At 41.1% G+C, this 12,284-nt stretch overlaps 1 protein-coding gene across 1 annotated transcript; it reads right to left on the minus strand.

The window, feature by feature from the left end:
- Nucleotides 1–23: 23 nt before the first annotated feature.
- LOC124045635 (ceramide synthase 5-like) lies at nucleotides 24–5,952 on the minus strand. Its single transcript, XM_046365080.1, has 10 exons — nucleotides 5,565–5,952; nucleotides 3,795–3,897; nucleotides 3,283–3,413; nucleotides 3,118–3,175; nucleotides 2,848–2,898; nucleotides 2,597–2,689; nucleotides 1,436–1,564; nucleotides 795–901; nucleotides 451–607; nucleotides 24–197 (listed from the first exon to the last, which is right to left on the minus strand). Exons 1-10 carry the CDS (start codon nucleotides 5,735–5,737, stop codon nucleotides 36–38), a joined length of 1,164 nt encoding a protein of 387 aa, XP_046221036.1. The 5' UTR covers nucleotides 5,738–5,952; the 3' UTR covers nucleotides 24–35.
- Nucleotides 5,953–12,284: the final 6,332 nt, after the last annotated feature.

A 12,284-nucleotide genomic window follows, 5' to 3' on the forward strand; every position in this document is an offset into this window, starting at 1 on the left:
CTCCGTGTCCAGTTCATAATCACCTCTCCCTGTGTTCAGTGGTCTTTTGTTCCACCTTTGGCGAAGCCATTGGTCCCGTTCTCTTTTTTTGGTGATTGCTCGCTACCGTTGGGATGTGACTTGTTCCTGCTCTTGACATTGCCGTCCGTCTCCTCTTCTGAGCTGCTCTCAATGTCACTGCGGTCATCCTTCGCCACCTTTTAAAAAGGGACAGAGTTTGTGCTCAGTAACAATGAATAGTCTGCAAAGGAATCATATCATACAAGGAATCAGATCTACGCATTACTGTTTTTCCTCCCTAAACCTAAACAGGTGGTCTGTGTAGAAGGACAAATGTTTCAATATTGGCAATGTTTATTTTTTAGGTCTACAACATGAGCATATTACACAAACTATCACTGTTGCTACCATAGGTTCACTATTATTCAGACGGAGTAAAGTTAAACACACCTTGCCCTTGAATATGGCTTTGATGGCGATTCTAGCGATGAGGTAGAACCAGAAGACATGAAGAGACTGCAGGACCAGAAGCAGGCCGTTCAACAGCCACCAGGACCTGTACGGACCGACAATCTCCCAGCTCTCCACCAGCACACTGTATATGATCCTTCAACACACACAACCAAGCACACGCGTTACCAGGGCACCGTCACAAGGAGACGCCAAAGAGCCAAATCCTTTTATAGAAATCTAATTAATTATACATCTATCCTATAGTGCTGAGGACAGAATGGCTGGAGTTAGATAACGCAGCTCTGTGCCTTGTTGCATAATTCAATATGTACCCCCCTTACCAAAAGGGATAGATGACAAGTCGTGTGATGAAGAAGACGATGCTGAATACTACAAAGCCGGTGTCACAAATCCGCTGGTACTTTGCATAATTGGCCAACTTGGCCAACTTGGGGGGGAAGGAAATGAATAGACACATGAGTACAGATAGCAAACCAGCAAACATGTTTAATTCTCCTTCAATGACACCTCTCGCTGTACCTTGGTAAACAGACATGTTAAACAGTCAGATTCCAGTTAAACAGGTATTAACTAAGTGCAGCAGTAGTGCACACAGCTGTTCAAACACAGAGTAAACACACGCCAGGGTGAAACCCCGTACTCTCACACGCACACACCATAAATAATATTTCAGTTGTGTGTGGAACCACCTCAGCCCATAAAAAGACAGCTCTACACATACAGTATAGCATAGGCCAAAGCCAAATATTTAGAAAAGAAAATTCATTTTTAAATATTGTTCTAATTCTAGACATTCAGTTACATAGCATTGTTTAAATATTCCCCATGCAATGTTAATGAGGTGCTAACATGGCTGCCACAGAATGTTGAAGTGCCATGTAAGTACATCAAAATGCAGAAACCGCATTGGCCAACTCTCTAAATACATGGCTCTGGTATAGGCACTTGACATTTTATCTACCTCCAGCACGATGTCGGAGGCATCATGGACACACATGACCATAGTGCCTATTCGCAGCATGTTGTTACAGTAGGAGAAGGTGATGAGAGTTATGGTGGCCAGGTGATGGACAAACATGATGAGGAAATCCTGTCAGAGGACAAAGGTAAACAAATAAATAGAGGGATAGATAGAGGTAGACAAGGGGGGAGAGAGGGGGAAGGGGAACTATTTACACACATGCCATTTCATTCCAATAAAACGCATAGAATTACTGAGTGGAACCAAGGTCACAACAACCTGGTCTATTAAACCATCCCAACAAGTTCATTGACCTGACAATGTCGTCACCAGCTTTTGAAAAGGCTGCACCTGCTTGGCAATGAGAATTCTTCCACACATGATTAATGATCTCCTAGAAACTTCACCAGATACTTTTAGTTATATATTAAACTAGGTCGCATGTACCGAGTACATTTTCTTAACTTGAAACGACTTGATGATTTTGCAATGTGTTGGTCTTCATTGGTCCTGCTTAAGGATCTTTGCATTTGTAATGATGTACAAAGATGCTAGGGTCAAACATAAGAGCATTGGAAAACTTTACAACATGCAAAACTTGCGAAGTGATACAAATAAAACATCTTCCTTTCCCCTTGACCCACTACCAGAGAACAACACAGTGCTAATGTAATTCTACCTCTTCCAGCGGCACCCATGTGACAATGGATTAGGTCGACTCTCAGTAGGATTGGACTCTGGGCTAGTGCTTCATACATCAACTCCTGTCCCAAACTATGCCTCTATAGAAACTCACTGCTGCGTCGAACCTGTTCATCAGAGTTCACACAGTATCGTAGGCCTTCTAATACAAAACAATAATTACCTTGCTAACCTAGAGTGAGACGAAAGTGTCTCTGAAATGAAGTAACAAAAACAGGACATACTGGTAACAATTCTTGCTAAACGACCAAAGACTTTCCAGAAAATCAAGTGGATTTAAATGGCTTGCATACCAGCTACAATAGATTGGCCAATTAGCATGAATGAAAGCCACTGACTGAAGTGGTGGTAGGATTAGTGTTTTTGAGAGAGGGGAGCACAATAGCTGCAGTTTCAATGTCCACCTACCCCACTACAAGTCCACCCACCGTGCCCCTCCAAACCAGTCACCTGGCTCACCTTCCTTTTGATGTCTGTAAACTGGGAGAACATGAGGGACCAGTAGAAGGCCAGCTCGGCTACATAGTAGTTGTACTGGCCAGGACTCAGCGTCTGTGGAAGCAAGGAAGAACAATAACACGGTATCCTTAGCAAAAGTGGGACATATTGAGAACATGAACAACCCCTAGGGTTAGGAATTGAATCTTCATCTGTTGACTATTTAGATGAATGATCATGGTATATAGGTACTTGGTATGTAGATCCTTCACCTGAAATGGGTAGTTGTACCAGCATTGCCGTGTGTCCCACATCCAAGGAGACTAGAGGAGGACATGCACATGTCAAAGATAATCAAAGAGGATAACAATGCTTATCAATAGGACTTCCTCTTGAAAGCGATCTGCATAGTCAGCATGTTATTCTTATTGTTACTTTCTTTCCTATAGTAACAATTTTAAAAGGGCTCCTTTCAATTTAAAGTGTGTTTTAATTATATTAAAGTTATTTAGTGTAGTACAGTAGAAGTCAATTCAACTCACCACCCAGAGATAGCGAATTGCATAGGTAAATATACCGGTATAAAATGTCAACCTCCACCTATGATGCAAAACAAACAGCAAAGGAAACATAAAGAAAAGAAACAGAACAGAACAGCAATGCTGAATCTAGTGCATCTAGATTGATTAAGACTTTTCAGAACCTACATGCTCTCGCAGAACTTTGTGAGTGTACTGGGCTTGTCCTGGTTCCTCCGGAGTCGGAACCATCTCTGGACTTTCCGTACATCCCAGTCCAGCTGCTTAGAGAGCCCCTCGATCCGCCGCGATTCTGGACTCTGAGGAAAAGGCACAGGAGACAGACACACTGCTTTAGAGTCAAAAACACTACATTGCTGCCCTGCTAAACAAGTCAAAGGAAAGTTGGCTACAGACAAAACAGACTGGCATCTAACAGAGCTAATTGGCTTTGGACAGTAACCAAATTCTGATCACACTTTCCCAAGTAGCAAGTAAAAATCAAGTTCACCAGCGTGGAAAACATCTACGATAGGTTGGTTTTTTACTTCCACTAATCCACTTGCATTTACAGAACATCCCGTTAGTTTACATGTGGTGAATTGCTTTTACATCGTGAGCAATAACATAAGAAACATTTCAGGTCACAATGCTGCATTTGCCCACCCAGCAGCAGTGTATGAGACCAATGCTTTAAGTACCGTTGTGGATGTAAACACCCTCTCCAGGACAGCGTTGGGCTGGGCTCGTCGGCTTTCTCCAGCCTGAATCTGAAGTATGTTGGCACAAGGCTTGGCTACTAGCCTAAACACACACACAGCACCAGAGAGAGAGAGCAATATTAAACATGGACACAGGGTTGGCTCTATAGTACCAACAGTTCTCCAGAAACCTCAGCAGAGAAGATCATGGCTTTCACCAGGGGCCTATTCCACAAACAGACACGGCGCCTTCACAGTTTACCCACAAATGTATTTTATGTGCAGTGGGTGTGTGTGTGTGTAAGAGAAAAGCAGTTAGAATGAGAAAGGGATGTGGAGGAAAACAGACAGTCAGAGGGAGAGTATGAGGAGGAATGTAGCACTAACTCTAAACAGAGGAGGCTGATGAGCTGTCATGTGAGAGGGCGGTGGGTCAGGAGGAGAAAGCTCCTAGCTGAGAGTGAGACAGACACTAACCAGCAAACTGAGGTCTATCACAAGACCTCCCCGACCTCAGTGTACTGCCTCTTTGACCCATTCAAACAACATTCACTTCCTTCCTATCACACAATCCAATGTACTACCTAGGCCTAAACATATGCCCAGCAAACATTTCAGAAAGCATCTGTTCAGGAGAGGCCTTGCTATGCAGAGAATTCAAATTACCTATTTGGATAAGCAGACAGCCAGCATCCAATTCTACTGCGGTGCACAGAAGAGAACACCAGTAGTGCATATCATCAATAATCTTGTTTTTCCCAATCCTTCACCCTCATTTACAATAATCTGGAATCAGATGGATAATTAATAGAAAGCAGATGGGGCAGTAGCCTAGTGGTTAGAGCTTTGGGCCAGTAACCAAAAGGTTGCTAGATTGAATCCCCCAGCTGACAAGGTAAACATCTATCTTTCTGCCCCTGAACAAGGCAGTTAACCCACTGTTATTATGAATTTGTAATTAACTCACTTGCCTAGTTAAATCAAGTTGAAATAAAATACAAATATGGATAGACACATCGACTGTTTACTTTTACCAGTTCCGTTGCTTATTTCACATCAAAACAGTCAAAAGGGACACAAAGATAAGGACTTTGAAAGAAAAGGACACATAATAGACATTTTAGCCGTTAGAGATGCACACAATATAATCCAATGGCCATGTCACTTGCAGCAGTCAATTTGCGTGAACTTCGTCCCTCTACAAAGATTAGCATCAGTGCAGCTGACCAAATTACTCGCGAGATTGTATTTATTGGTTACAGAGATTACTCAAAACCTGGTTACTAAGTGACTCTATGGCGTTTAATATAGCACAGGTCAATGTAGCCAGAAGGGTTACGGTTTCTCTCACACCAGTGGCACATTCTCCCCCCCCCCTAAATTAGGCTACCCTTCAGGTTAAACAAGACAACTATGATCCAAACGTATACTCAATGGCTATTCGTAGCTTACTTTTGGCCTACACACAGTAACTAATAGTATTATCCACAATAGTGTTTGTGTCAATAGTCTAAATGATATAGACTAGTGTTGGGGACCTATCATCAGAAAACAATGCCTCCTTATAGGCCTATCATGGCCCAAGGCAATTCGCTAATTAGTTCCTCTGACTGGCACTTACTAAACGCGCGCACACAAACTACACACACAATCAGTTTAGCCAAGGACTTGGTCTTGGTTTATACCGCTAAATCTTTGACACATATCAAATGCGGAAATCTTTTGTTTACAAAGACACGTCAATACACGTTACTTTGTTACATAGCCTACCTCTCAAATAACACCCTGACAGCCAACACGCCAAAAGCAAGCGGTAAGCATGAGAGTAGCTGGTCAGCTCTGGGGTACTCCTCTCCTGGTGGTGGGTGCTCGAGTTCCGCCCAAGTAACATTCGGTGGAAGCCAGAAACTCTCACTCCAAAACCAAGCTGAGAGCGAATTCATTTTGTGGTGATTCCGGTCCTTCTCAGAACAAAAAAAAAACAATATGCTGTGCGAGGGAGAATCCACCTGTTTCAGGCACTACTTTGGTAGACTTCCCATAAGTGTGTGGAGCTAGAGAGTCTGTAACTCCAGGATAAATTGAGGAAGTAGGCTCGGTGCGCGGTGTCACCTCCTTCTTCCCCAGCACCATCAGCTCACTGGCATTTTTGGAAACTCTCATTCCCATGAGACCGCGTAGTCACGACGATACATTACAGGTAACGCCCATAACTGGCAACGCCCACGATGTGTCAGAGTTTCGAGCATCCCTTTGTGTGTCATGAATTGCATAATAACTAGCTTACTCAAAACTAAAAACAATAATGTTAGCAATAATAAATAAATAAAAAATACAAAATATGGAGAGAGGCTGCATAACTTTGGGTGTTTTCACATATAGTCCACAACAAAATAACCGATCTCAGTCCCCTTTAAAGATAACTGGGTAAAAAGAACAATAACTCAGTTATCTTTGTACTCACACAGCATTTGCCTTTGAATAAGGACTCAACTCTTGCCAGTTCACTTCACATATTTGTGGTCCCAGTCCTATTTGCATTCACATTGCTATGTTTAGAAAGGAACCAATATATTTGTCCAACATTCACTCGATGCAATCAAGGTTTTTACAAAGTAAAGGACAAGACATTCCATCAGAACGTGTAATCGGTAAACTAGATACTGTACCTACATATATCTACATATATTTGGAAGTTAATAGATTGTATTTAGTTAAAATATGTGATAATTGTCATCAGAAGATACTATTAACATCTAAATATTATTTGTAAAAAAGTAAAATAGCAAAATAACAACTGCAGATTAAATAATGCTGTAACTGAAAACTGAACACCTAATGTAGGCTTCTGTCCCTAGAATATAATTGACTTTGTACCCTATCTTGTGATTCTCACCAAATATGTTGTTGACTTCTCACAATATTCCAACCCCACAATCGAATAAACCGTTTTTGAAGCGCTCTTTGTCGATAGAAAACATGTAGATTTTTTTTTACCTGACAATCGCTAATCAACAGCACATTTTTTTTCGCGACCCTGCACATCGTCGTCTTATGTCGTTTGTGGAACCTATGTTTTTTTTCGTACCTTCATTTAAGTAGGAAAGTCAGTGAAGAACACATTCTTATTTACAATGAGGGCCTGGCAAAAGGCCTCCTGCAGGGACGCGGGCTGGGATCTTTTTTTTAAATATACAGTTGAAGTCAGAAGTTTACATACACTTAGGTTGGAGTCATTAAAACTCGTTTTTCAACTACTCCACAAATTTCTTGTTAATAAAATATAGTTTTGGCAAGTCGGTTAGCATATCTACTTTGTGCATGACACAAGTAATTTTCCAACAATTGTTTACAGACAGATTATTTCACTTAAAATTCACTGTATCACAATTCCAGTGGGTCAGATGTTTACATACACTAAATTGACTGTGCCTTTAAACAGCTTGTAAAATTCCAGAAAATTATGTCATTTCTTCAGAAGCTTCTGATAGGCTAATTGACCTCATTTGAGTTAATTGGAGGTGTACCCATGAATGTATTTCAAGGCCTACCTTCAAACTCAGTGCCTCTTTGCTTGACATCATGGGAAATTCAAAAGAAATCAGCCAAGACCTCAAGTCTGGTTCATCCTTGGGAGCAATTTCCAAACACCTGAAGGTACCATGTTCATCTGTACAAACAATAGTATGCAAGTATAAATACCATGGGACCACGCAGCCGTCATACCACTCAGGAAGGAGACGCGTTCTGTCTCCGAAAGATGAACGTACTTTGGTGCGAAAAGTGTAAATTAATCCCAAAACAACAGCAAAGGACCTTGTGAAGATGCTGGAAGAAACAGGTACAAAAGTATCTAAATCCACAGTAAAAACGAGTCCCATATCGACATAACCTGAAAGGCCGCTCAGAAAGGAAGAAGCCACTGCTCCAAAACCGTCATAAAGAAAGCCAGACTACGGTTTGCAACTGCACATGGGGACAAATATCATACATTTTGGAGAAATGTCCTCTGGTCTGATGAAACAAAAATAGAACTGTTTGGCCATAATGACCATTGTTATGTTTGGAGGAAAAAGGGGGATGCTTGCAAGCTGAAGAACACCATCCCAACTGTGAAGCATGGGGGTGGCAGCGTTATGTTGTGGGGGGCTTTGCTGCAGGAGGGACTGGTGCACATTCACAAATTAGATGGCTTCATGAGGTAGGAAAATTGTGTGGATATATTGAAGCAACATCTCAAGACATTAGTCAGGAAGTTAAAGCTTGGTCGCAAATGGGTCTTCCAAATGGACAATGACCCCAAGCATACTTCCAAAGTTGTGGCAAAATAGCCTAAGGACAACAATGTCAAGGTATTGGATTGGCCATCACAAAGCCCTGACCTCAATCCCATAGAAAATTTGTGGGCAGAACTGAAAAAGCGTGTGCGAGCAAGGAGGCCTACAAACCTGACCCAGTTACACCAGCTCTGTCAGGAGGAATGGGTCAACATTCACCCAACTTATTGTGGGAAGCTTGTGGAAGGCTACCCAAAACGTTTGACCCAAGTTAAACAATTTAAAGGCAATGCTACCAAATACTAATTGAGTGTATGTAAATGTCTGACCCACTGGGAATGTGATGAAAGAAATAAAAGCTGAAAGAAATCATTCTCTCTACTAGTATTCTGACATTTCACATTCTTACAATAAAGTGGTGATCCTAACTGACCTAAGACAGGGAATTTTTATTAGGATTAAATGTCAGGAATTGTGAAAAACTGAGTTCAAATGCATTTGGCTAAGGTGTATGTAAACTTCCGACTTCAACTGTATGTTGGACAAAACACACATCACGACAAGAGAGACACCACAATACTACATAAAGAGAGACCTAAGACCACAACTTAGCATGGCAGCAACATGACAACACAGCATGGCAGCAACACCACATGACAACAACATGGTAGCAACACAACATGGCAGTAGCACAAAACATGGTACAAACTTTATTGGGCACAGACAACAGCACAAAAGCAAGAAGGTAGAGACAACAATACATCACACAAATCAGCCACAACTGTCAGTAAGAGTGTCCATGATTGAGTCTTTGAATGAAGAGATGGAAATAATACGTTCCAGTTTTAGTTAAAAAAAACTAAAACTCAGCTCGTTCCTGTCACTAGTTGTTGCACACTGAAAAGGGGTGCAACCCAGGGATGTGTGTGCCTTGGGGACCTTTAACTGAATGTGATTGGCAGAACGGGTGTTGTCTTTAGAGGATGAGGGCTGCAGTAGGTATCTCAGATAGGGACGAGTGAAGCCTAAGAGGGTTTTATAAATAAGCATCAACCAGTGGGTCTTGCAACGGTTATACAGAGATGATCAGTTTACAGAGGAGTATAGAGTGCAGTGATGTGTCCTATAAGGAGCATTGGTGGCAAATCTCATGGCCGAATGGTAAAGAACATCTAGCCGCTCGAGAGTGTTTTCTGGTCTGTAGAGTTTAAACCACTTTGTAAGGTTCAGTTCATGCTGATGGTCAAATGTAAATTTCATTAGAGAGTCTTTTTAAGAACTCTGTCCAAAGGGGGCATTCCGTCTTGCTGACACGAACTCTGAGCTCACTTGGGCATGGCTACTGACAGGGCACAAGTTTATATGAAAAGCAATTATCTCATTTAGAAGGCTAAAATCACATTGTTATCTTCACAAAAGTATTTTCATATTTAATCATATATTTTATACAACATTTGATACATAGGATGTGTACACATTCAGAGTTATAGTTACTTTGTCATACCGCCCTTAGTGACATCACAAAATAATAAACAATATGACAGGATTATTCTTTAGATCCCAACGGACTGTTCTTACCATTCCTGTCTCATGAATATTGTTCCAAAGTTAATTCTCTGGCCATTAGAATTTTAAGGTGGCAAAGGTCTTCTGTAGATAAATTAATTTCTTTCCCAATACTGCAGGGCAAGGAAGGAGAGTTTCTGCAAACTATTTATGACCGGCTGTTAAGTCATAAAACTGACCCAACTCCCCCTTCTCCTCTCCTGTGGGAGGGGGGGGGGTCTGGCTATCTGTCTGCCATGTGCCAAGATGATCTGGCACCTTTGATCCTCACCAAGGAGAAAGAGTCAAACCATGCCACATCCGATGAGTGTCAGAGCCGGTGTAGTAGGATACAATCTTAATCATGTATTGATGCTTTGCCTGTTTGATGGTTCTTCTGTGAGAGAGAGAGAAAAAGGGGGCAGTATGATGCTGGGCCTTCAGGCTAGGGTTCAGTGGAGATCGCTGGAATGAGGACACTAATAAAGGATGGTAGGCAGGCCTATATGAAATTGAGTTCTTCCACTGTCTAATATTGATGCAGGCTTATACCTTATTGTCACTTGCTCGACAAGCACAGAAAAAAAGGGTTTGGTAGTGGGTTAATGAAGATATTTAGGTTGTTGAAGAATGGATAAAAAAATAGGTTTTGTTTGGGATTCATGTATTCATTATTAAGAAGGGATTTTTTTGAGATGACTTAGTCTTGAGTTTTTCTAGCGACAGTTCTACAAAATCTCATCATAAGACACTCCCAAAAGGTTCAACTGGGAAATTAACTGAAGTGACCTTGTTCTTTTTCCTAGTTTTTTTGTTCATACTATTCTGTAGGTCTATGTATAGAGCTCTCTTGCTTTTCTACCTTTTCTCACAGGATACTTCCAGGAAATATAAAAACATATATTGTGTGTCTCCAGCTTAAACACAATACAGTATAAATTGTATTAAAGTGGACATTGATGAGAATTTATTGATCTGGTAGGGCCTAATACAGATTTAGTTCTATGTTTAAGGGTAACCACATGACCTGACTAGAACAAACTGGGCCCTAGTTCAACCCTTTAATTAGGTTACATATTTTCTCCACTCCAGGTCACATCACATGGTCAGAAAAAACTTGGGTCCCTACAGGAAATATTTTATTAACTCCCTTCTTCATTTCTACTCATCTGTACATGGATGATCAAATGCATCCATTCAGTCTAGGAGGAAAAAAAATGTTGTAGTACTGTGGAAGTCACAGTACTTGGTTGTCACACACACAAACGCACAGCAGAGTGGCAGTATTACCCTGGTGGTATTTACATTCTATTTTTTCATTCTGTTTTGGTCACAGTTCTCTAGGTTGTCCTTGAGACTGTGTAGTTTCAGGTTTTATTAGTTGAATGTACAGGATACACGTGGTATACACTGAGTTTGAGTATAGAGTTTGAGTTTATTTTTTATTTTTACAGGGACAGTGCACATTAATCAACGTTTCAGTAAAAGTGCCGGTTTTAGCCAGCCGGCTAATTTTCAACCGCAGTCCCTGGGCAGGTTATTAAAAACAATTACAATATAGACAATAGTAACATAGAACAAACAAAACATAGCAACATAGGACAAGCAAGACATAGCATACAGACAGAGCAACATAGGACAAGCAAGACGTAGCATACAGACAGAGCAACATAGAACAAAAAGCAGCAAGACAAAATTCATAAAAGCAACAAAGTGTTTCCACACTTCACAAGCTACAGACAACAGACAACATGGAAAGCGGCAACACACAGCTAAGGACCATGTTCACAAATCTGATTGACCTTTAGCCATGTCTTCAAGCATTTTGTGAAAGTGTGATATGTGGTGCAGTTATGTGTGTCTGATGGCAGTGTATTCCAGACATGGGAAGCTCTCACAGAGAATGCAGATTTACTAAAGGTGCTTTTCCTTAGGGGAACTATACAGTCACCTCTCATGGCAGACCTTGTGGATCTGCTGCCATATGTCTGTGTTTTCTGTTTAACAAAAATATTGAGTGGAGGGAGAGCCAGGCCACTAAGGATCTTGAATACAAGACATGCGTCGGTGTATTGCACAAGATTTTCCCAACTTAAGAGCTCATGCTTTCTAAGGATGTGACAATGATGATGGCTATTGGGCTTCCTATCAAGCACTTTGAAAGCCTGTTTGTAGACAGACTGAATAGGTTTTAATGTTGTTACAGCAAGCTTGGGCCCAACTAGTCAAGCAGTATGTTAAGTGGGGGAGTATCATAGAGTTGAAGTACAGTTTTGCTACCTCTGTAGTCAAACAATTTCGTATAAATCGGAAATTAGCTAGGTTGAATTTAGTTATTTGAATGACCTTTTTCACATGCTTTTAAAAGAGAGGTTGGAATCAAGTATGATGCCAAGCTACTTAAAATCGGATACCACCTGGAGCTTCTCCCCTGACACATAGACATCTGGCTCAGTAGCATCTGTTGCCCTATTTGTGAAGAACATGCAAACAGTTTTTTTCACATTGAGATGCAAACACGAGTCACTGAGCCACTTTGTAACCTGGACCATTACAGTAGTGAGTTCTTGTGCAGCTTGTTGTTTGCTCTTTGCATGCACATATATCACTGTATCATCTGCATACATTTGAACTTCAGACCCAGTACAGACAGAAGGCAGATCATTAA

This window comes from Oncorhynchus gorbuscha, linkage group LG10 (assembly GCF_021184085.1).
Source record: "Oncorhynchus gorbuscha isolate QuinsamMale2020 ecotype Even-year linkage group LG10, OgorEven_v1.0, whole genome shotgun sequence".
In the NCBI taxonomy this organism is placed as follows: Eukaryota; Metazoa; Chordata; class Actinopteri; order Salmoniformes; family Salmonidae; genus Oncorhynchus; species Oncorhynchus gorbuscha.